This window comes from Diceros bicornis, chromosome 14, assembly GCF_020826845.1.
Source record: "Diceros bicornis minor isolate mBicDic1 chromosome 14, mDicBic1.mat.cur, whole genome shotgun sequence".
Lineage (NCBI taxonomy): Eukaryota > Metazoa > Chordata > Mammalia > Perissodactyla > Rhinocerotidae > Diceros > Diceros bicornis.
Window position 1 is genome coordinate 29,992,968 of NC_080753.1, and position 26,441 is coordinate 30,019,408.

The window sequence follows — 26,441 nt, forward strand, 5'->3', positions numbered from 1 at the left end:
TATTTCCTGCATTTTTCTTTTGGTTTCTTAAAATAGTTAATTTTCTACCTTTCTCTTCAGTATGACTATAAAGAAGATAATTCTGCTTCATTCATTCAACAAATTTTATTATGTTCCAGTCACTTTATCAGGTATCAGGAGAAAATGATGACAAGATCAATGAAGGTCCCTGTTTACATGTAGGTTAATTTGAAATGCAGTCTGCAAACTTACAGAGGTTAAAAAGAATAGAGGATCTGTATCGTGATTTTTCTTCTTCCGCATTGCTCTTTGGATGTTTCTTGCTGTCTCCAAACTACTTTTATAATCACTTATACCTAGTAAGTCCCAGGCTTTCTGGAACTGATGGACTTTTATTTCATTTTTGCCATGCTCTCTATCATGTCAAAATTGCCGTATGACAGGTTTTTGTTTTGTTTTTACTTTTTTTTTTAAACAAACTTATATTCAGTGATAACTGGAGAATCAGAGCCTTAATCATATGCATGCTTGTGATACTTAACTTGGGAAGTCATAAAACACAGGTTAGTTTTTCTTTTCTTCTAGATATATCTATCCCCCATTAAGCCAATTTACAACTAAGAGTTACTTTGAAGCCTTATTGTATTATACTTCTCAAATTCAGATTTCAGGTATGCTTAGTCTGGTGGTCCAAACAGCTCACCAGTATTTCCCTTCCTTCTGTATCAAGAATCAGTATCTTTGACCTTTTCAGAGTTATCTGACCTAACACTTGGGGCTGTAAGAACTATATGTCATGGTGAACTGTTGGTAACTCTCAGAAGGCAGGCGATTGGTTCTTCACTCTATAGCAAATTAACACTTTAGAGTTGATGGTGGATAACTCTTCCCGTTTTTTCTTCAAGAGGCTCTCCAAGTACTACATTAATAGCGTATCTGGTGTACTAAAAAGATTAGGACCGTAGCCGCATAATTTGTTAATCATTTAATGTTTTACCAGCTAACTCAATCTCCCTGAAATATAGCAGCACTCCCTCTTTTACATAGCTTAGAGATCTGACTGTCTCAGCTGCTTGTGGTTATCTGCTCAGGACAGCCAAGTATTTCTCACACCCAGACAGTCTTGGTTTTCCTTATTTTCCTAGAAGTTCAAAAACAGACGCATTCTTGGGTTTTCATATAAACAGACATTGTTTTGCTACGTGTGTGTGTGTTTTTGTTTTAAGAATAATTGTGAATTCAGCCCTAATAACAGTAGTTTAATTTTCCTTGTTGGATCTTGGTCTTTTGAGACGGACATTTTGTAAGGTGCTTCGTGTCAGCTGCTGCTATTCTTGACCTAAGACAAATATGCTTTTGCCAGGCCATAGGCCCTAGAAATGGAAAACAAAATTTGCGTGTATCGTCAGTGTATCATCCACAACCAGTTGCTCTCTCTAGTGTTAAGAGAGCACTTTGCTGACAGCTTTTTTACGAGGGTATGACAAAACATAGTGGCCACTGCTTCATCTGCTACCTCTTAAGATCTAAGAGCCACTGGGGGTGCTATTCATTATGGGGCTGAGATCTCAGCGGTAGAGCTCTGGTTGCTTTTCTCTCTGGTTCCTTTTTCAGTAATAAGCCATCAGGTGTATCAAAACCAGCCTGGCACTTCAAGAACAAGGTACCGAGGCAGCCTAGAGTACTATTAGGTAAATTTCAAGCATGCTGTGTCCTGAGATCCCTGCCATGTCCAACTTTTCATAGTGATTTATTTTTATAATAAATGTATAAATCCCCAAAAAAGGTATATAGAGGTTTTGTTTACAGTAAAAAGGGGTATATTGGGTAGGCTTCACAGGAAAGATCACATTAGTCACTATGTGGCCACCTATGACTGATCAGAACAAGTCAATATATAGATTTCTGATTTGTTTACATGAAAATAGGTACACAGGAATAGGTACCAACTAAGATCTTTGCCACTTCCAAAGGAGGAAAGACATTCCTGCCAAAGCCATTTCTCTGTATTGCCATTCCTATCCTTTCTGCAAGCACCTCTGGCTGGTGTCATCACCCCCGAGACCACAGTTTCATTGTGTTGTTTTCAGGAGAGTTCACCCTACTGTTCAAATTTCCCGCACTACTGTTTAAACCTGAAAATGAAACTTTCACTTAACTGCTCTGTCTTGTATTTGCAGTCTATTGAGCCTCAGTCTTTTCATAGTTAAGGACTCCAGAAGAAAATTCATACATCAGGGAAAAAGCAGTTTTAATAATAGCATAGAAATTACTCCTCATGTGTTTCATCCTCTTGCCTCGATGGAAAAGCGGGACAATCAGGCATATTTTTACTTTGAATGTCAGCTTAAAAAGTTCAAGTGAAAATGGGCATGTATTACCTCTTAGTAGAGAGAGCAGTCCTCCAAAGATGTGTCTGTGCTTCATTTCCATGGTCTTTGTAGACATGATTCTTAGGTTCTACAGATTCAGTGTGATGTGTGGTCTTCCCCGGGGTCACCTGAAACACATCTTCTTGAGGAACTGCCTTGCTTTTGCCGTATGTGCCTTCTCTTAGGGATGGACTGTTGGTCAGAGGTTGTGGATTCTGATAATTCCTTCTCATCCGTTGTGTGAGGTGTTAAATGGCTCAAGGATATGTGGGTAGGTTTACGTATGTGTGAGAGACAAAAGGGCCTTGTCTACAGTTTTGTAATGAACTGCACCCAGCGTAGGACCACTGATTGCCTAACATTTTTTTCTTTTGCTTGAACTCAGGGACAGAGGCCTGGCCTCCAGGGGTTTGTCTTAAATATGTCGGGGGAGACCAATTTGGACATGTGAACATGGTGATGGTGAGATCGCTAGAGCCCCAAGAGATTGCAGATGTCAGCGTCCAGATGTGCAGCCCGAGCAGAGCAGGAATGTATCAGGGACAGTGGCGGATGTGCACTGCTACAGGACTCTACTATGGAGGTGAGTATGTCCTTGTGCAGCCCAGGGTGAAGGAATTCAGGTAACATCTTATAGCATCCCCAGTGTTGCTCACGGAACCTGTCAGGTTAATAGGGCAGGGCCTCTTTTAACCAGTCATCCCATGCAGGTAAATGACTTGAATTTTATGACTATCCAGTTGATTCAGTCTAGCACTCTCCCTTTTACACTAGGAATTAAGTTAAAATTCAGGAAAGTGTATGATATATATCTTCTAAACAATGTTTTAGTAGTGCTGCTTTTTTAAATTATATAATCTAGTAGGTGCTATAAGAATACTGAAGGTAGTCCTTGTCTTCAGAGTGTCTAGACACAAGCTATGTAAAAGAAGATAATGCACAGAGTTTGCATACTTCTCTCCACCTGATGACCTGTCAAGACTTGTATTCCTCCTCTTTATTGACAAACTTTCTGAACAGAGTGGTCTGTGCTCATTATCTCCTCTTCCTGTTTCCCATTTATTCTTCAACGTAATCTATCCTTTATCCACTCCAATGAAAGTTTATCAGTGACTACCCAGTTTCCAAATCCAAAGCCACTTTACAGTCTTCATGCTGACTGACCCTCTGTTATTTGGCACTGTACTCCAAATACTTTTTGAAATGTGTACCTTCCTAGAATCACATGATACCTCTCTTGATTCTCCTCCTCCTCTGAATGTTCTTTCTCTGTCTAACTTTGTCTTTGCCCTGGGATTACTAGATTCTGAGCTGGGCCCTGTTCATGGTCGGTGACCTCGTCCTCCTTTGTGGCTTCAGCTGTCACCAGTACAGCATACACAGCGATGCTCAAATTCATATTTGTGCCTGCAAACTCTTTTCGGAGCTCCAAACCTGTATTTTAACTGCTTATGGACAGAACACCTGAATATTTTGTAGGTTTCTGAATTTTAACATCTCCCAGGCAGAACTTATATTCTTCTCAACGGCACCCCACTGAAATGATCAGGCCAGAAACCTTGGAGACATTTTTTGTTCTGTCTTATTGTCCTTAATCACAAACCAGTCCCTATTGGATTCTGCTGTATCCCATGTCCTGAAATCCAAAGAAAAATAAGTAGTAAATAGTTCTTGCCCTTAGGGAGCTCCTAACTGGACTCAGGCCAGTGGGACCTTTGGAGTTATTTCAAGGGGTCTTGGAATTAATGTTCTCATATATGTTTTTTTAAAATATTTTTACAGCCTCAAAAATTTTTCATGTTAGAAAAGGTGTCTTATAGTGCTTATGTGATATCATTCTTTGCCTAAAACGTTTGTGCCTACTGTAATGAAGCCAAACTCCTTGGCTTGGGCCTTAAAGCTCCTCACAACCTGGGCCTGACCTCATTTTCACTTTCATCTTCTGTCACGTCCTTACTCCCCCACAGCCAGTCCCTGAAGACATCGCATGCTTTCACTTCTCCATGCCGCTGCTTGTGTAGTTCCCGTTGCCTGAAATCTTTATCTTTTTCCTTCTTTCCAACAAACTACTGCTCATCCTCAGGGCCCTGAAGTCACCTTTCCTTCTTCCTTCCTCTCCCCTTGCTTGCTCTCCCCACTACCCCAAGGAAATTCATCCCTCCCTTTTTCATTAATATTATGCACATGCTTGTTACTATACTTAACATATTGTATTATAGGTGTTTGTTCACTTATCCTTTCTCCTACTAGACTATGAACTATTTGTTGAATAACAAATGAACATGTAACCATGTATCAGAATGCAGAGAGATTATTTGTCCCTTCCCTTCTGGACTCTTGTTATTCAGGCCACCTCTCCTAAGTGTCTTCTCACCCGCACAGTTGGAAATAGTTTCTGCTACTGCTGAGCTACCCTTGCCTTCCTTTGGCACTTTGTCTCTTTCTACCCAGTTAATTTGATGAATGTCTCATGTCACCTTTGAAACTTAAGGTGATAAATGTCTTGATTATCTTTGTAACTCTTTAAAAAGCTGAGCCCAGTGCAGAGCAGAGAGTGGCTACTCGGTAGATTTTTTAAATGAATGTCAACATTTTTAAGGGAGGAAAAAGACAACATACATGATTTTTTTAAATTTCTTTTATGCCAAGATATTTCTTCTTAGCATTCTCCAGTGTTTGAGAGCTCTAGTCTTGTTTCTGTGTGTGTTTGTGTTAAATTAAAAATAATTATCACTATGTGGGACATTAAATTTTATACTTGTAACATCCCTCTTAAATTCTGGAAATAGAGTATAAATATACTAACTTTGGAGGCAATAAAGAATTTAAAACCTTTCTTGGTTTTATAGTCTGTAAGTTGTTTCTCAGGACTTTGTGAAATCTCATACCTTTAGAGGATCTTAATAATTCCTCTGATTCCATGGTTTTCAAGCATTTTTCTTTGTCTTTTTTGTGAGGAAGATCGGCCCTGAGCTAACATCTGCCAATCCTCCTCTTTTTTGCTGAGGAAGACTGGCCCTGAGCTAACATCCATGCCCATCTTCCTCCACTTTATATGGGATGCTGCCACAGCATGGCTTGACAAGCGGTGCATCGGTGCGGGCCCGGGATCCAAACCGGCGAACCCTGGGCCGCTGCAGCGGAGCACGCGCACTTAACTGCTTGCGCCAGCGGGCTGGCCCCTCGGGCATTTTTCGTAATTAGTGCTTTTCTTCATAAAAGCATATATGAATGCTCCCTCTAAAAAGGGGAAAAGATAAAAATGAAACTGGTTTTGTTGAATTGGGAGCCTCCTTGGCTTGTGTTTTCCTGCTCTCTGAGATGACTTCCAGGGCTCTGTGGAGTACAGTTTGTAAACCTTTCATCTGCTCTAGTAAATTTAATTCCATTTTGCAAACTATCATATTTCATTGAATCCAGATTACTGTTGATTATGAAACACATCCTAATAGCAAAGATGTTAAATGACTGGCAGAAAGTGAATATAATATATATAAAACCACAACTATGAACACATGAAAAAAAAATAAACTGCCACGTTAACTATGATTGGCTCGTCCCAGTTTTTCTGCTCATTCTTACCTTGCTAGCTCATTGAGAGTAGTGCAGGCATAAGAGTGTGGAATGTAGGACTAGCTTGCCTGGGCACAAACTTGGACAAGTTAGGTAACTTGTCTGTGCCTTATCTTTCTGTTTTGACAACAAACCTTGTTTTTTTGTTTGTTTTGTTTTTGGTGGGGTGGTGTCTTCTGTAGTCTTTAGATGGTCTTCTCTAGAAAGAATTCATTCTCCTTATTTTTTATAATAACACTTATGTTGTTTCAGCTCATTTCTGTTCCTCAAAAGAAATTTTTGCTATACTTAATAATTTACAAAATGGGTCCCCTTCCCCCATTTTAGATTGGTTATGCTCTCTCAGAGTCAACAGAGGTGCTGTTGGCATGTTGTGTGGACAGTTCTTCATAATGTGGGGCGTATGTATCACCATAGCCCTAAATACCTGTAGCTTCACATGTTCACCTTTACAACCAACCCTCCTCCCCTACCACATACATTTCTAGCTCCCTTGGTTGAGTACCACTAACTGTCTGATTCTTGGCAGATTTATTTTCAAGCACAAACATTTTATTTTATCGTTTAACAGACTTTTGCTTCTTAGATAAATGCAACCTGTTATCTAATACCTACTGTACGTCAGGCATTATATTAGGCTTTTTGCATATTAATTACCTTATGAAGGAAGTATTAGCTACTACATTTTTTTGTGTGTGTGTGAGAGGAAGACCAGCCCTGAGCTAAGATCCGATGCCAATCCTCCTCTTTTTTGCTGAGGAAGACTGGCCCTGGGCTAACATCCGTGCCCATCTTCCTCTACTTTATATGGGACGCTGCCACGGCATGGCTTGACAAGCAGCGCGTCAGTGCGCGCCCAGGATCCAAACCGGCGAACCCCGGGCTGCCAAAGCAGAGTGCACGCACTTAACTGCTTGCACCACCGGTCCGGCCCCAGCTACTACATTTTATGGACGAGAAAATTGAAGACCAGAGAGAATTAATGATTTGCCTAAGGTCTATTAAAAGTTATAAATTAGCTATAAATTATAGTTATAAATTAGCAAAGGTAGTTTTATGATCTTTGTCGTTAGTTTGGCCCTCATTGCTTTATGAGGTTCACAAAGGAACTTTGGCTCCAAGGTGTTGAAGCTTGTTAGGGTTTAGGGAGAGTGGGGTACATGGTCCCCAAGTCCTCTCTCCATTTCCAGAGTGAGCGGGAATGAGGGTGGGTGTTGAGATTGATGAGGAAACTCTTAGGTAGTTGGGTAGATATCAGTGTTCCCAAGGAGTTCTGTCCTGCTAGGAATACACAGTTCCTGTAGGACACTTGACTCGTGGGAAGGAGTAAGCAGCATGAGTAGTTGTCAGCATGTTAGCCTTGGTACCAACAGTAACATGCCTCCCCTCTTCCTAGTAGAGTACCCTCTTTCCAAATTCCACGGGAGAGATTTATCCTTGCACTTGGGATGGTTCCTTCTAAATTGGAGGGATTCTAGTTGTGAAGTAGGCTAGGATCAAGTGATACTCTGGTTATCATATGCTAGTGATGGTTTCTCCCACTTGAAGTAGCTCTTCTTGTTAAATACTTCACATGGGTCCCCAGAGACGTTTCATATGTAGATTAAATACTTAGACATTATTCATTTAGTTTCTCAGAGGTTAGAAATGGTACTTCCCTTACTAAGCTCCCAAGCCATAATATGTCCCACACGTTAGGAAACTTGTTGGTTGCTCTGTGTAAACCAAACTATTTCCTAAAACCTTTGTAAATTGTTGTTCTAGCTTCTCAATTTACGGAATGTCCTCCCTAGCCAGGTAATGCAGGACTGTTCCTCCTCATTCTTCTCCTGTGTTTTAACTGATCATGTTATGAAAGAAGCTCTGATTTCATACAGACCTTCTCTGGACTCCACACAGGTGTCTTTTTCTGCCAGTTCTCTTGCCCTTTTCCCTATTGACCCCACCTTCAGAACGTGTCTCTTGTATGTTGGACTCAAAAAGGCTGCCTCTTTTGCTTCTAGAAGGTCCTCAGTAAGATGCTCTCTGTTTCAATTCTGATCTCTAGAATTCTCTGATATCAGAAATATGAGTAGCCCTTGAAAACAACAGATTTCTTTTTTGATAAAAGAAATGCTATCCAAATTGATTGTGACTTGTATGGGAAATGTTTTTAGAAGGGACATTTCAAAGTGTAAGTGAAATCTGAAATCCTTAAGTATCTTTACGTTCTGAGGTCTGTATTAAGTTTATAAGGTGCTGGGCTATTTCAGTGTCAGAGAAGGAAGCCTGCCTTTGGTTGTATTACCACCAGATGGTGGTGATTGTTTGGTGGTCATTTCCAGGTAGTTAAACATGGGTTAAAGGCAAAGTGAAATGGCTCTACTGTTCATATTAACCTCTAAAATGCAAATATGTGGGTCTTGAACCTCCATGGAGCATAGAAAATCAAGAAATCAGATGAAACAGTGATCCATCTATAAGGCGTGGTAAATAAAATATTTGCAAGTCCAGGTATGAAGCATCATATAGTAGTTTTAACTATTTTTGAAATTTAACTGTGAGTAGTTTTATTGTATACTGTTAGTGCTAACACTGTTTGCTTTATAATTAGTTTCATTATTTCTCAGTAGACCAAATATATGTATAAAGATTTGGTAGAAAGGCAAGAATATAATTTGAAAGCAACACTTTTGTTTTCTTATGGTAGCCAGAGCCCTTCTGTTAACAGATACTTCTTTGATCTGGAATGTTAGGTTTGTAGAATTCTGAATTTGGGGATTGACAGTTCCTTAAAAATTTTTTTTAACCAAATATAATTCTTTATTAAAATATTAATATACTTATTGTTAAAAAGAAAATAAATAGTTATTTTTATTTACTGACCATTTTAAAATTAAATACTTAGGCATGATTTCATTTTTTAAAAAATATATATAATCCTTAACTTGTTTGTGTGTATGCATTGGTAAGGGCTGTAGCTGAGACTGGATCTGATTAAAAAGTCTTTAGTTACTTAGAGGGTATAGTCCTATCATAGTAAAACATTTACACATAAAACTTCCTGCACTTCTTTGATTCCTATATGACAGTAATTTTAATATCCATCATTAGTTTAATGACCACTTCTCTTAAGGGGAAAGGGGTAGAGCCATTACCATATTAAATGAACACATTTGATTATATGATGCATTTTTATTTCAGAAATATTAAAAACAAGGAAAAACGTAAGACTTACAATGGAGGAGGAAATATGTACATTTCCCCTTCACAAAAAATGTTTACATATATGCTGAAATTATTTCAGATGAGAAATTCTTAAGGTTTTACTGATTTGTTGTGTGATGGGAATTTTTAGTAAGTGCCATTGTGTATGTACACTTGCCTGTGAATCAGACCAGAGCATATTTCTTATAAATAAGGAAGCAAGTATAATTGCTTTCCATTCAAATCATGATGAATACCTAATTTATCAGTATATGCTATAAAACTACTGAAAAATATGTGATTTTTTTTTTTAACAGAATGATTACTATTTAAAATAATCAATGTATAGGGCTTTTAAGCTTTATCTTAGTTTTTCTGATGTAGTTTATATTCCTTAATTACTGCTCAGAATGTACCTGTTACTTTATTTTTAGAAACCTCCCAATAGTCTTGTAGTTAAAGATGGGAATCTTTGAAGAGGATGTCTTCTTACTGAAAAGCGAAATGCATTCTGTTCCTGTAATGATGCTTTGACACTAGCCACATAATGCTCTAATGGGTTTTTCCTTGGAATGGCGAAGATATTTATCACTTAGAAATTAGTTCATTCTGTAATCTTTATCTTGAAAAAATAGTTGTTTTTCTTTTTTTTTTTTTTTAGCTCTGTTTATTTTTCTCCTTTTATCTTTAAAGAGCTTATGCTTTCCTTTCTTTACAAAGAGAATGTTAACATTGGACATTTGGCTCCAGGAAGGAATGCTGTGAGCCTGTTAACCTCTGGATTTTGCTTTGTAGTGAACAGTGTCCTTCCAGTTATGATTTCTAAGAGTTTTACTTGTAGTTTGTTTTGAGATGGTCTTGAAAGCAATTGAATGCTAGAGTGGGTTAGTCTTTGGCTTAGTTGCCACTTCAAAGTCATTTTTCCTTTTTAGTTTTACAGTTTCTCTTTTATATTTAGAAATCAGAAGTGATTAAGAAAAAGATCTTATTTCTGACCTAAATCTTATTTGAGGACTTTAAAAAATGTTTAAGACATTTTATTTAACTCAGTATAGTCAAAATACTATCATTTCAACATGTGACTCGAGCTACATTTCAGGTACTCAATAGCTGCCTGTGGCTAGTGGCCTGCCCCATTGGATAGTGCGGCTCTACAAACTCTAGTATATTGTACCAATTTTTTTTTTCTGTAACAAATTGTGTAGAATTGGTGGTATTCTTCTTCTAAAGAATTTGTCAGTGAAATCATCTGAGCCTGGGGGTTCTTTTTGGAAGGTTTTTAATTACTAATTCAATTTATTTTCATAGTTATAGATCTGTTCAGGTTATCTGTTTCATCTTGAGTGACTTGAGTAGTTTCAAGGAATTTGCCCTTTTCATGAAATTGTTGAATTTTTGTGCATAGAGTTGTTTGTAGTATGTTTTATTATCATTTTAATGCCTTCAATGTCTGTAGTTATAATCCCCTCTTTCATTTATGGTATTTTGTGTCTCCTCTCTTTTTTTCTTTAATAATCTTGATAGATTTCTTAATTTTTTTTGTTTTTTTTGTGAGGAAGATCAGCCCTGAGCTAACATCCGTGCTAACCCTCCTCGTTTTTTATTTTGCTGAGGAAGACCGGCTCTGAGCTAACATCTATTGCCAATCCTCCTCTTCCCCCCCCCCGCCCCCAAAACCCCAGTAGATAGTTGTATGTCATAGTTGCACATCCTTCTAGTTGCTGTATGTGGGACGTGGCCTCAGCATGGCCAGAGAAGCAGTGCGTCGGTGCGCTCCCGGGATCCAAACCCGGGCTGCCAGTAGCGGAGCGCGTGCACTTAACCGCTAAGCCACGGGGCTGGCCCCTAGATTTCTTAATTTTATTGGTCTTTTCAAAGAACCAGCTTTTTGGTTTCATTGATTTTTCTCTGTTTTTCTGTTTTCATTAACATGCATTTCTGCTCTTAATTTTATTATTTCTTTCCTTCTCCTTTATTTGGGTTTATTTTATTCTTTTTCTAGTTTCTTAAGATGGAAGCTGAGGTCATTGGTTTGAGATCTTTCTTCTTTTATAATGTAGGTGTTTAATACTATTTTCTTAGTCCATTCAGGCTGCTATAATAAAATAATATAAATTAGGTGGCTGGTAAACAACTGAAATTTATTTCTCACAGTTCTGAAGGCTGGGAAGTCTAACATTAAGATGCTGGCAGATTTGGTATCTGGTGAGTGCCGGCTTCCTAGTTCATAGACAGCAGTCTTCTCACTGTGTCCTCACGTGGAGGACGGGGCAAGGGAGCTCTCTGGGATCTTTTTTCATAAGGGCACTAATCCCATTCATGAGGGCTCTACCCTCGTGACCTAATCACCTCTCAAAGGCTCCACCTCCACATACAGTCACTTTGGAGGTTAGGTTTCAACATAAGGATTTTGCAGGGGACATTTAGTCTATTGTAACTGTAAATTTCTCTCTAAACACTGCTTTTAGCTGCATACTACAGATTTCGAAGGACTGTATTTTCATTTTCATTCAGTTCAAAATATTTTCTAATTTCCCTTGAGACCTCCTGTTTGACCCATAGATTATATAGAAGTGTGTTGTTAAATTTCCAGATGTTTGATGATTTTTCTGTTATCTTGTTTAAGCATTTCTCGTTTAATTCCATTATGGTCAGAGAATGTGTTTTGTATGATTTCAATTCTTTTAAATTTGTTAAGGTGTTTATGACCCAGGAGATATCATCCATTTTGGTGAATATATCAGGTGTACCTCAAAAGAATGTGTATTTTGCTATTGTTGAATGGAGTTTTTTATAAATTTTGGTTAGATTCATTTGGTTGATGCTGTCGTTCAGTTCCTCTGTATCTGTGTAGATTTTTTGTGGAGGAGGTCTCCTTGTTCTGTCTTACTGAGAAACTGTTGAAGACTCCGACTTCAGTTTTGGATTTGTCTCTTTCTCCTTTCAGTTCTGTCAGTTTTGGGTTCATATATTTTGAAGCTCTCTTGTTAGGTGCATACACATTTAAGATTACTTCTTCTGGGTAAATGATCCATTTATTATTGTGTAATGTCCCTCTTTTTTTCCCCCTGGTAATAGTCTTCACTATGGAGTCTTCTTTATCTGATATTAATATGGCCACTCTGGCTTTCTTTGATTAATGTTTGCATGATATATATTTTTTCCAACCTTTTGCTTTCAACCTACTTAAATCATTATATTTGGAGTTTTTTGCAGGCAACATATGGTTGGGCCTTTTTTTTTTTTTTTTTTAACTATTCCATCAATCTCTATATTTTAATTAGTGTGTTTAGGACTATTCACATTTAGTTTGATTATTGGTATTTGAATTTATTTCAACCATTTTATTTGTTTTCTCTTTGTTCTCTTATTTGAGGACTTTTAAATCAGTTACATTGCTAAACTTATTTGTGATTAAATTCTTTTGAAAATAGATTTGTTCTCATAATAAAAGAAATAAATGGCATAGAAAATACGAAGAAAAAAGAAAACATTTATTCTGTTATACAGATATAGACACTGGTAATATATGTATCCAAATATTAAAAGGAAAAAAATTTTTGTGTTGTGCTACATATAGTTCTGTAACCTACTTTTTTCCTACTCACTAATATTTTAGAACCTTTTCCCTTGTCATTACTTTCAAAAACACAATTTTTATTAGTTGCATACCATTCCATTGGATCATTCTTTCTTTTTTTTAAATTGAGATAAAATTCACATAATAACCATTTTAAAGTGTAAAACTCAGTGGCATTTAATACGTACACAGTATTGTGCAACTGTCATCTATTTAGTTCCAACACATTTTTATCACCCCAAAAGGAAACCCCACATGCGTTAAGCAATCACTCCCCATTCCTATAGCCCCTGGCAACCACTAATGTACTTTCTGTCTCTATGGGTCGATAATTCTTTTTGCTGTGTTGGGGTAAGATATATAAATAGTGACCAAATAATAAAATATATTAGACAGCCGTCTCAAAAATAGAATCTGGGCTGCTTGCTAAAAATGAACAAACCATAACTTACTTGGCTCATTTATAGTTAAAGTCTTAAATATTCTTTTTTTTGTAAAGAAGGACAGTAGAGTAGCAGCATGAGTTCTGAAGTCATACTGTCTGGGTTTGACTTCTAGTTCAACAGTGTAATAACAGTGTGCCATTTAGGAAATTATTTTATCTTTTAATGACTCAGTTTCTTCATCTATAAACTAAGGAAAACAGCACTTACCTCATAGGGTTTTGAGGGAATTAGAGGAGTTAATGCATGTAAAAGCTTTTAGAACAGCACCTGGCATGGTAAGCACTGAATAAGCGTTAGATGCTTCTTCTTCTTAACATTCTTGTTGTTATTATTAAAAGATCTGACTATATTGTGAAACCTTGTCTAGTAATCCCTCCTCAACTGTTAACTTGTCTTGTATGAACTTTTCTTAGTAAAGATTCCTTAAGGTTTTTTCATCTCAGATATCCAAATGATCTATTTCTTTGGCGTCCTGGGGGGATCTTCAGGGTGGCGTGAAAGATTCCAGGTCATTGATGGCTTGTGTGGAGTACCCAAGACAGAATATGTAGCCTAATGTGCACTGAAAATTATACAGAGAATCACAGAAACCTCTGCGGGAACCAGTACTGGGGTAGAAAAACAGGAACTGTAATTGACAAATTACTGGAGGCTCAGTGTGGACAAGCCTGAAAGAGAAAAATTCCTGCGGTGTCCCCACACTGTTGTGAGTTTTACCTCGAGGATCTCTACCAGGTTCTCACAGTGAATATTGGAGAAAAATCCCCTAATGCTTCTGGCAGGGGGAGGGGAAAAGTAACTATTTTGAAATTACCCAGAGTATTCTGTTCTTCTTAACAAGGTTTGCCCTCAGGAGAAATTATTTTACCACAGCCTAACCTGCTGTGGTTTTATCAGAGCCTAACTGACCTAAGGGAATGGAAATAACCAACTCTAGCTGGCTCCAGTCCTCTTAGCCATCCTGTTCCATCTAAAGCCGGGGAAAAAACCTGAGAAGCACTGGTGAAGTTCACAGTCTAGGGGCACATGCTCACCAAAAGACTGAGACCTAATCATAGGACTACAGAATGTTTCCCCTCCACCTACACCTTATCACTGCATTATTAAAGGGCTCTTTTCTGTGGTTCCTTTTACTCAGTATATCATGTGCACCTTTCAACAAAAAATGACAAGGCATAATAAAAGGCACAAAACACAGTTTGAAGAGACTGAACAAGCATCAGAACCAGAGTCAGACGTGGCAGGAGTGTTGGAATTATCAGACCAGGGGTTTTTAAAATCTATGATTAATATGCTAAGGGCTTTAATGGAAAAAGTAGACAACATGCAAGAACAGATGGGTATTGTAAGTAGAGAGATGGAAACTCTAAGAAAAAATTTAAAAAATGTTAGAGATCAAAAACTAATAGAAATGAAGAATGCCTATGATGGGCTCATTAGTAGACTGGACACAGCTGAGGAAAGAATTTTTGAGCTTGAGGATATGTCAGTAGAAACTTTTAAAACTGAAAAGCAAAGAGAAAAAAGACTGAAAAAAGATGGAACAGAATGTCCAAGAACTGTGGTACAACTACAAAAGAAGTACATAATTGAATACCAGAAGAAGAAAGAAAGGAACAGAAGAAATACTTGAAGCCATAATGACTGAGAGTTTCCCCAAATTAATGTCAGACACCAAACCACATCTAGGAATTTAAGAGAACACCAAGCAGGATAAATGCCCAAAAAACTGCACATTGACATATCATATTCATAATGCAGGAAATGAAACATAAAGAAAAAATCTTGAAAGAAGCCAGAGGAAAAAAACAGCTTACTAATAGAGGAGCAAAGGTAAGAATTATATATGACTTCTCAGAAACCATGCAAGCAAGAAGAGAGTGGAGTGAAATATTTAATATATTGAGAGAAAACCCCCCCACCAACCTAGCATTCTGTGCCCTGTGAAGTTATCCTTCAAAAGTTGAGGAGAAATACTGCCTCAGACAAACCAAAATTAAGGGAATTTGTTGCCAGTAGACCTTCCTTGCAACAAATATTAAAGGAAGTTCTTCAGAGAGAAGAAAAACGATATAGGTCAGAAACTAGGATCTATACAAAGAAATGAAGCACATTGGAGAATGACTGAGTGAAGGTAAAATTAAAACTTTCATTTTTCTTATTTTTAATTGATCTGGCAGATAAAGAGTTTGTTCAAAATAATAATAGCAACAGTGTATTCAATTATGTATCTTGTATATGTGTATATATATGCATATGTATAAGTGAAATGAATGACAACAGAGATACGAGGAACAAGAGAGAGAAATTAGGAATATTTTGCTGTTATAAGATACTTGGACTATCCGTGAAGTGGTATAGTGTCATTTCAGACTTTACTTGGATTAGTTGTAAATGTAACCACTGACAACCACTAAAAAAAATAAGTATAATTGATATGCTAAGACAAGAGAGAAGATGGAATCATATAAAATGCTCAGTTAAAACCACAAAAGGCAGAAAAACAGTGGAAGACAAAAGTAGGAACAAAGAACAAGGGCAAAAAATAGAAAACATTAACAAATATGGTGGGTATTAATCCAGCTCTATCAATAATCACTTTTAAACCTCGATGGTCTAAATACATCAATTAAAAGAAAGAGATTGTCAGAGAGGATCACAAAACAAGATCCCACCGTATGTTGTTTACAAGAAACTTACTTCTAATATAAAGATAGCTCTATATTAAGAATAAAGGGATGGAGAAAGATATATAACACTAATCCAAAGAAAGCAGGAGTAGCTGTATTCAGACAGAACAGACTTCAGACCAAAGCAAGTTATCAGGGATAAAGAGGGGCATTAAGTAATGATAAAAGGGTCAGTACTCCAAGAAGGCATAACAATCCTTAATGTTGCTGTGCCTAACAACAGAGTGTCGAACTATGTGAGGCAAAAACTGATAGAACTGTGAGGAGAAACAGATGAATCCACTTATATTGGAGACTTCAACACCCCTCTGTCAGAAATGGGCAGATCCAGCAGGCAGAAAACCATTAAGGATATAGTTGAGCTCAGTTACATCAGTCTACTGGATATAATTGACATCTACAGACTGCTTCATCCAACAACAGCAGAATACACATTTTTCTCAAGCTCACATGAAACATTCACCAAGATAGACTATATTCTGGGCCATAAAACACCTTAACAAATTTAAAAGAATAGAAATCATGCAATATATCTCCTCCAGCCACAGTGGAATTAAACTAGAAATCAACAATTGAAAGATAGTGGGAAATTCCCAAGTATTTGGAGATTAAACCACACACTTCTAAATAACACATGGGTCAAAGAGAAATCTTGAGAAATTTTGAAATACTTTGAAGCAAGTGCAAATGAAAATACTGCTTATCAGAATTGTGAAATGCAACAAAAGCAATGCTTAGAGGGAAATTTATAGCATTGAATGCATATATTAGAAAAGAAGAAAGACCTGAAATCTTTAAGCTGCACCTTAGGAAACTAGAAAAAGAAGAGCAAATTAAATCCAAAGTAAGCAGAAGAAAAGAAGTAATAGAAGTGAGAGCAGAAATCAATGAAATTGGAAACAGAAAATCAGTAGAGAAAATCAACAAAACCACAAGCTGGTTCTTTGAAAAAATCGGTTAAATCAGCAAGCCACTAGCCAAGCTAACTAAGAGAAAAGGGGAGAAGACACAAATTACCATTATCGGAAATGAAAGACAGGACATCACTACAGATTGCTTGGACATTAAAAGGATAATAAAGGAATATTAAGAGCAACTCTAGGGCTGGCCCCATGGCTTAGTGGTTAAGTGCGCGTGTTCCGCTACTGGCAGCCCGGGTTCAGATCCCGGGCGCGCACCGACGCACCGCTTCTCTGGCCATGCTGAGGCCGCGTCCCACATACAGCAACTAGCAGGATGTGCAACTATGACATACAACTATCTACTGGGGCTTTGGGGAAAAAAAAAGAAGGAGGTTTGGCAGTAATGTTAGCTCAGAGCCGGTCTTCCTCAGCAAAAAGAGGAGGATTAGCATGGATGTTAGCTCAGGGCTGATCTTCCTCACAAAAAATAAAAAAATAAAAATAAGAGCAACTCTGTGGCTACAAATTTGATACCCTAGATGTAATGGACCAATTCCTTGAAAGATACAATCTGCCAAAGCTCGCATGAAAAGAAATAGACGATCTGAATAGGCTTATATCTATTAAAGAAGTTGAACCAACAATTAATAACCTTACAAAACAGAAAGCACCAGGTTCAGATGAATTCACTGCTTGTCAAGCCATGCTGTAGCCGTGTCCCATATAAAGTAGAGGAAGATGGGCACGGGTGTTAGCCCAGGGCCAATCTTCCTCAGCAAAAAGAGGAGGATTGGCATCAGATGTTAGCTCAGGGCTAATCTTCCTCACACACAAAAAAAGAATTTTATACACCATGACCAAGTAGGATTCATCCCAGATATGCAAGACTGGTTCAACATTAAAAATTAATTAATGTAATCCATCCCATCAACAGGCTAAGAAGAAAAATCACGTGTTTATATCAATAGATGCAGAAAAGCCATTTGTCAGAATTCAAGACCCATTCATGATTAAACTCTCAGCAAATAGGAATAGAGGGGAACTTCCTCGACTTGATAAAGAAGATCTACAAAAACACTTCAGCTGACATCATACTTAATGGTGAGAATTTAGAAGTTTCCTGCTAAGATCAGAAATAAGGTAAGGAAAAGGCCACTGCTTTTCAGCATTGTACTGGAAGTCCTAGCTAATGCAATAAGAAAATTAAAGGAAATAAAAGGTATACAGATTGGAAAGGAAGAAATGGAACTCTCTCTCTTTTTTTTTGCATATGACATAACTATCTATGTAGAAAATCTGAATCAACAAAAAAAACTCCTGGAATTAATAAGCAGTTGTAACAAGGTTGCACCATACAAGGTTAATATACAGAAGTTAATGACTTTTCTGTATACCAGCAATGAACAAGTTGAATTTGAAATTAAAAATGTGTTACCATTTATGTTAGCATTCCCCCAAAATGAAATACTTAAGTATAAATCTATTGAAATATGAACAAGATCTATACAAGGAAAACAACAAAACTCTGATGAAAGAGATCAAACAAGAACTAAATAAGTGGAGAGATTCCATATTCATGAATAGGAAGACTCAATATTGTGAAGATGTTAGTTCTTCCCAGCTTGATCTATAGATTCAACACAATCCCAATCAAAATCCCATCAAGTTATTGTGTGGGTTATCAACAAACTGATTCTAAATTTTGTATGAAAAGGGCAACTCAGAATAGCCAACTCAGTTTTGGAGAAGACAAATTTGGAGAACTTACTATAAAATTACAGTAATCAAGACAGTGTGGGATTGGTGAGAGAAGAAGCAAATGGAACAATGGAGCAGAATAGAGAGCCCAGAAACAGACTGACATAAATGTAGTCAGCTGATCTTTGACAAAGGAGCAATGACAATACGCTGGAGAAAAGATAGTCTTTTCATAAATGGTGCTGGATTAACTAGATATCTACACTCAAAAAAAAAATGCATCTACACACAGACCTTAAATTCTTTACAAAAATTAACTCAGAATGGATCATAAACCTAAACGTAAAATGCAAAACTATAAAACTCCTAGAAGATAACACAGGAGAAAATCTAGATGACCTTGGATGTGGCAATGACTTTTTAAAAATGCAGCACCAAAGGCACAATCTATGAAAGAAAGAATTGGTAAGCTCTGAGAAAGACAGTGTCAGGAGATTGAGAACACAAGCTGTACACTGGGAGAAAACATTTGCAAAAGACGCATTTGATAAAGAACTGTTATCCAAAACATACAAAAAGCTTTTAAAACTAGTAGTAAGAAAACAAACAACCCAGTTAAAAAATGGGCAACAGAGTTGAACACACATCTCACCAGAGAAGATATACGGATGGCACATAAGCATATAAAAAGATGTTCAACATCATATGTCATTAGAGAATTGCAAATTAATTTAAGTTACCACTACCCACCTATTAGAATGGCCAAAATCCAGAACACTGACAACACCCAATGCTGGCCAGAATGTGGAGCAACAAGAACTCTCATTTATCGCTGGTGGGAATGCAAAATGGTACAGTCATTTTGGAAGACAGCTTGGCAGTTTCTTAAAAAACTAAACTCTTACCATGTTTATAGCAGTTTTATTTATAATTGCCAAAACTTGGAAGCAACTAAGATGTCCATCAGTAGGTGAATGGATAAATAAACTGTGATATATCCATACAATGGAATACTATCCAGCACTAAAAAGCAGTGAGCTTTCAATCCATGAAAAGACATGGAGGAACCTTAAATGCATATTACTAGGTGAAAGAAGCCATCTGAAAAGGCTACATACTGTATGATTCTAAGTATATGACATTCTGGAAAAGGCAAAACTGTGGAGATAATAAAAAGATCAGTGGTCTAGGGGAAGGAGGGATGAATAGGCAGAGCACAGAGGATTCTTAGAGCAGAGAAACTATTCTGTATGATACTGTAATGGTGGATACATGTCATTATACATTTATCAAAACCCATAGAATGTACAACACCAAGAATAAACCTAATGTAAACTATGGCCTTTGGGTTGTAATGAGGCGTCTGTGTAGGTTCATTGATTGTAACAAGTATACCACTTTGGTGTGGGATGTTAATAGTGGAGGAAGTTGTGCAAATGTGGAGGCAGAGGGTGTATCTATCTTCTGCTCAGTTTTGCTTTGTGCCTAACACTGCTCTAAAAATAAAGTCTTAAAAAATATTTGTCTATTAAAAATGCTTCTCTTCACTAATAAAAAATAGTACACATTAGGAAATAATTTTCTAGATCAAATGGTCTGGAAGAGCTTTTTCAAATATGCAGTATTTTAACTAAGTAGATTCAGATTGGTGAGAGAGAGAGAAGGTACCGCATTTCCAGATTGCATTAAATAAGCATAAACTTGTTTGGTTGTGTGTGACTAGTGCAGTTTGGCATGAGTTGAGGGTTCTGTGTGCGAAAGAGTGGGAGATAGATTGGAGGTGATAGTATTCTGAAGAATATTTACACCCACAGGTCATCTGGAAGAGAGGTGAGTAGCAGATTATCATGGTGCAGACTAAGAGGCCCAAGAGGGCATCTGTGTGCTCTGCACCTCAGATGTGTGTGGGAGGTAAGGTTGACTCCCTTTTGTAGGATTGAGAATTCCAGATGGCCATGAGTGAGCCCTAAGATCCCCTTTGTGTGGATATTACTACCCCTACTTCAGTTTAGGGGTGAATAATCATTCATTTCCCCAAAGCTCTGTGCCCAGACTCTAGCCAGGAAAATATTTTGGACTGTTAAGGGTCTTCAGTGGAAATGAAGAGGAAGGGATGCTTAGGAAAGTTGTATAAGACCAAAGAAATGAAGAAGAAAGTGAAAAATGAGGGGGAAAATAAAGAATGAAGAAGCATTTAGGAAGTTGTACTTTGTTACTGTCTTTGACTCTGACTTGGTGAATGTGATGTCTATAACGTAATGTCTGGAGAGAACGGTGAGGGGAGGGGTTACTGTTGTCTTTGTTTTGCTGGTTCTCGTATTGGTCCAGCTAGGATGATATTGACTGGGAGCAGTTTCCCTGAAGCCAGAAACAAAGCCCATCCTCTTTTAGGAGGAGGGGGAAGGAAGAGCAGAGTTAATGTAGTGCATTATCAGAGATCTCTAGGATGGAAAAGCTTTCGCCAACTAATTACAATCAATAATGCTGTTTTACACTTTTTGTCCATATTATGTGAAAGATAGGGTTTGAGTTTCTAAAAAAAAAGACAGATGGGGCATGTGTCTTATTATGCTTTTAAGTATTCAAAACATACATAGTAACTCTGTAGAAAGGTATCAGAGTCCTTAAATCCTCACCTTAGAAGCATGTATACCAAGAAAAATGGCCTTTTCTTTTTTTTTTTTTGATGAGGAAGATTGGCCCTGAGCTAACATCTGTTGCCAGTCCTCCTCTTTTTGCTTGAGGAAGATTGTCCCTCAGCTAACATCTGTGCCGGTCTTCCTCTACTTTGTATATGGGACGCCTCCACAGCGTGGCTGACGAATGGTGTAGGTCCATGCCTGGGATCCAAACCCATGGACCCCAGGCCGCCAAAGTGGAGCATGTGAACTTAACCACTATGCCACCGGCCTGGCCCCTTCTTTTTTTTTTTAATTAGGATATTTAAGGTTGAATTAAGTAAATCAGTTGCTAGTCTAAAATTTGACTTTCTAGTTGTTGAACTAAATACTTAGTTGTGAGTACTTCTTCTGCTCAAATATTCTATTTTAAATTACCCTTTGATGAAAATACTGCAGATATCAAGAAGCACCAAGTGTGTCCCAATCAGACTGATTGAGAAATTCAGTAGAAGTAGTGAAGGAATAAGAATACCAGCCATTTTTCTACCTATTTGCATATAAAATAGACAATATTTAAATGTTAAGCCCTTTTATCCAATATTATATTTAAGTGCTTTTCAATGTTAATGCCAAAATGATTGTTAAAATGCAAGTTTCAGTCTGTGTATTTTATGCTAGTTGCATACATTTGGCTCTTAATGTGCTATAGATATAGTTTAGATTCCCTGAATTATCCTTAAACATAATTGTACTTTGAAATTTAAATTAGTAATTTAAGTTGCTTAAATGTACTTTCATGCTATATTAATTTTCTGCAGTTCTGCTATCACCCACTCAGATTATGCTTTATTAGTAGACTATAGAAGTTTAAATTATTAGAATGTTAATATTTCCGTCTTTTCTGCCAGAAATAGTTGTCTCCATAAGTATTATCTATTTCCTGATTGGTTCAACACTCAAAACTGACAGGGTTGGGGAGGGAGTGCTCCATGGTGTTACATATAAACACTAGACCAGAATTAAAGAGATCTGACTTGTGGTTTTGATTCTGCCACATAATATATTACCGATTGACTTCGAGCAACTAGCTTAAATTTACTGGGTTTTTTTTTTTAATTGTGGTGAAATATACATAAAATTTACCGTTTTAACCATTTTTAAGTATACAGTTCAGTGGCATTAAGTACTTTCACGTTGTTATGCAATCGTCACCACCATCTATCTCCAGAACTCTATGCATCTCGCAAAACTGAAACTCTGTACCTATTAAATAATAACTTCTCGTTCCCCTCTCCTTTTAGCCCCTGACAGCCAGGATTCTACTTTCTTTCTTTATGAATTTGACTACTCTAGGTACCTCATATAAGTGATATCATACAGTATTTGTCCTTTTGTGACTGACTTATTTCACTTAGCATACGTCCTAAAGGTTCATCCAAGTTGTAGGATGTCTCAGAATTTCCTTCCTTTTTAAGGCTGAATAATGTTTCATTGTATGTATATACCACACTTTTTGTGTGTTTTTTTTTTTCGTGAGGAAGATTCTCCCTGAGCTAACATCTGTTGTCAATCTTCTTCTTTTTTTGCTTGAGGAAGATCAGTCCTGAGCTAACATCTGTGCCAGTCTTCCTCTATTTTGTATGTGGGATGCCTCCACAGCATGGCTGATGAGTGGAGTAGGTCTGCGCCTGGGATGTGAACCCACAAACCCAGACCGCTGAAGTGGAGCACGCAGAACTTTAGCCATTCGGTCATGGGCCAGCCCCTGTACCACACTTTTAATCCATTCATCCATTGATGTACATTTGAATTGCTTCTACGTTTTGGTAATGTGAATAATGTTGCTATGAAAATGTGTGTATAAATACATCTTTGAGACCCTGCTTTTAGTTCTTTTGGGTATACACTTAGAAGTGGAATTGCTGGACCATATGGCAATTCTATTTTTAATTTTTTGAGTAACAGCCATATTATTTTCCATAGCAGTTGTACCATTTTACCCTCTCATCAACAGTGCACGAGGGTTCCAGTTTCTCCACATCCTCGCCAAGACTTGTTGTTTTCTGTTTTTTGATAGTAGCCATCCTAATGAGTGTGAGGTGGTATCTCCTTATGGTTTTGATTTGCATTTTCCTAATGATTAGTGATGTGTAGCATCTTTTCATGTGCTTTTTGGCCATTCAGTTTGTCTGTTCAAGTCCTTTGCCCATTTTTTAATCAGGTTATTTGTTTTATTTTGTAAGAGTTCTTTGTATATTCTGAATATTAGCCCCTTATATCAATATATGATTTGCAGATATTTTCTCCATTCCATGGTTTGCCTTTCCACTCTGTTGATTGTGTCCTTTGATACACAAAAGTTTTGATTTTGATGTAGTCCAATTTATCTTTTTTCTTTGGTTGCTGTGCTTTTGGTGTCCTATCCAAGAAATCATTTCCAAAGCCAATGTCGTGAAGCTTTTCTTCTATGTTTTCTTCTAAGAGTTTTATAGTTTTAGCTCTTATGTTTAGGTCTTTAATCCATTTTGAGTTAATTTTTGTATACGGTGTAAGGGTAAGGGTCCAACTTCATTCTTTGCATGTGGATATCCAATTTTCCCAACACCGTTTGTTGAAAAGACTGTCCTTTCTCCTTTGAATGGTCTTGGCACTCTTGTCGAAAATCATTTGACCATAAATGTGAGGGTTTATTTCTGAGCTCTTCATTCTCTTCATGGTCTGTATGTCTGACTGTCTGTCAGTACCACACTATTTTGATTACTGTAGTTTAGTAATAAGTTTTGAAATCAGGAAGTATGAGACCTCCAACTTCATTCTTTTTCAAAGTTGTTTTGGCTATTCAAAATTATTTGGCCCTTCATGTTACTAAGGTTAATCAAAGGGTTCAAGTGGTGACAGCCTGATCCCTCCATTGCATAGGTCCTTCCTGTCAACCAGCCTTTTGCCTGATGGTTTCATTCGTTGATTGTTGCTTGAATCATTTCAATTAGGGGTTACAAAGTGACAGTTTCTTCCACAGATATGAGCTAGAGTAGTTCTGAGGGGGAAAAACTTTTATCAGCAGTGACTTATCTTGAAATTCAGTTTTACAAATAAGGCTAGATTAAATGCTTAGTTCTTTACCTTTAATTGCCAATTTTTAGAGTAGAAATTTTAGTGCTCTAGTTGCTTTCAATAAAACTAATGAATGATACACTGCTGGTGGGAGTGCAAACTGGTGCAGCCACTATGGAAAACAGTATGGAGATTCCTCAAAAAATCAAGGATAGAACTACCATATGATCCAGCTATTCCACTGTTGGGTATTTATCCAAAGAACTTGAAAACACCAATTTGTAAAGGTACATGCACCCCTGTGTTCATTGCAGCGTTATTCACAATAGCCAAGACTTGGAAGCAACCTAAGTGCCCATCAAGGGACGAATGGATAAAGAAGATGTGGTATATATACACAATGGAATACTACTCAGCCATAAGAAACGATGAAATCCAGCCATTTGTGACAACATGGATGGACATTGAGGGTATAATGCAAAGTGAAATAAGTCAGAGGGAGAAGGTCAAATACCGTATGATTTCCTTCATTAAGTAGTAGATAATAACAACAATAAACAAGCACATAGGGACAGAGATTGGATTGGTGGTTACCAGAGGGGATGGGGGGAGGGAGGAGGGTGAAAGGGATAATTCGGTACATGTGTGTGGTGATGGGTTGTAATTAGTACTTTGGTGGTGAACATGATGTAATCTATGCAGAAATAGAAGTACAATGATGTACACCTGAAATTTTTACAATGTCATAAACCAGTGTTACTGCAATAAACAAAAAATTAAAAAAAAAAAAACGAATGAGGAGGAGGAGTTAAAGGTTATATACCCTTTTTATAGGTATCCTAAATTCTTAGATTTTATATATGAAACCTGTTTTATTGTCATTGTTATAGTCCTCTAGCTATAGTTAGACATAACCAGTCATCAGACTTTACTCTTAACGTTGACTCTAACTTCTAACAGAGCAACCCAGTAAACATTTTTAGTGTCACTTACAGTGCTACGTACTTCTGCTAAATAATTTGCTGTTTATTGAGCGCCTACCCTGTGTCAATCATCATCCTAGGAAATTTATTTCTTATCTTCAGTCCTTATTCTTGCCCCTCTTTGACCTAGTTTTTTTTTTTTTTTGACTATGTAAAACATTCTATGAGTCCTAACTCAAAATTTAGGAATGATGTATTTAGAGAAGTCTCCCTTCCATCCGTATCCCCTTCAGCTAGTCCCTTCCTCCCCCTATAGGTACCCATTTTTATTTATTCACTTATGGATTATCCAGTCAGTGTTTTTGTTTTGTAAATACTAGCAAATGTGTATAAATTTGCCCCTTTTCTTACACAAAAGTGTCATAACTATAGATATTGATCTGCATCTTACTTTTTTTCACCTAATAATATATTCTTGAGATCACTCTAGAGATCTTTTTCATTCATTTTTATGACTGTAGAGTATTCCTTCAGGTAGATGGGTCATTGTTTTTCCAGCCAGTCCCTATTGATGGACATTTGAGTTGTTTTAAATTTGTTGCTGTTATATGTAGTGTAATGCTGTTAATTTTCCTCCTCCAGCTTCTTCTTCATTTTTCTGCTCTCCTTCATAGCAAACTCCTTGGAAAATTTTGTATTGATAATGGCTGTCTCCATCTCCTGATTTCCTAGTCTCGCAAATTCTTTCGGTTAAGGCTTCTGTCCCCACCACTCCACTGAAGCTGCTGTTTTCAAAATCACCAGTGACCTGCATGGTGCTACATCCAATGCTTTGTTCCCAGTCCTCAACTTACTTGATTTATGAGCTGTACTGGACCCAACTGATGACTCTGTCCTCCTTCAAACACTTTTGTCACTAGGCTTCTAGAACACGGTATACTCTGTTTTCCTTTATTCTCAGGGCTGCTCCTTCTGTCTCTTTCTGACCGCCCTGTCACTGAATGAATGCACTCTTCCTTCCTTATGGTATCAGCTGATGGCTGGGCTAGTTGGGCCCACTTCGGGGGAGAGCAGTCCTACAAGAAGGGAAGACTGGTAGGAAGGGGTAGAGTCTCTGTATCTAGGAATTGAGGCTGAGAGGAGAGGAAGGATCTGGGTTCAGAGATTACCTGAAACAAGCCTGTAGTCTGACAAAACCAGATTTACTGACATAATACGGTGAGGGAAGGCACTCCCAGGGAACTGTGGAATGCCTTGCAATAAGAGGGATGAGGGAAGCAGCTTTTGCAAGGTTTGGGTTCCTGCTGAAGGATTCTGAGGAGTCTCTAAGGGATGTGGGGATCAGTTTTGGGTTGGCTGTGGTTTCTGAGGCAGGAGTAGAAGAGAGGATTAATTAGGGTTTGGGTGCTGTCATGAGGCAAGGGCAGTTTAGAAT

General features: G+C 37.5%; 1 protein-coding gene across 2 annotated transcripts in view; it reads left to right on the plus strand.

The window, feature by feature from the left end:
* The window catches only part of ILRUN (inflammation and lipid regulator with UBA-like and NBR1-like domains), a 97,093-nt gene that overhangs the window by 42,331 nt on the left and 28,321 nt on the right, over positions 1 to 26,441 (plus strand). The window contains exon 3 of one of the 2 annotated variants that reach the window (XM_058554568.1): positions 2,719 to 2,916. The exons of the other annotated variant lie outside the window; for it this stretch is intronic. Coding sequence (XP_058410551.1) covers positions 2,719 to 2,916 — 198 coding nt within the window. The remainder of the gene's footprint in view (positions 1 to 2,718; positions 2,917 to 26,441) is intronic. 2 annotated transcript variants of the gene reach the window in all.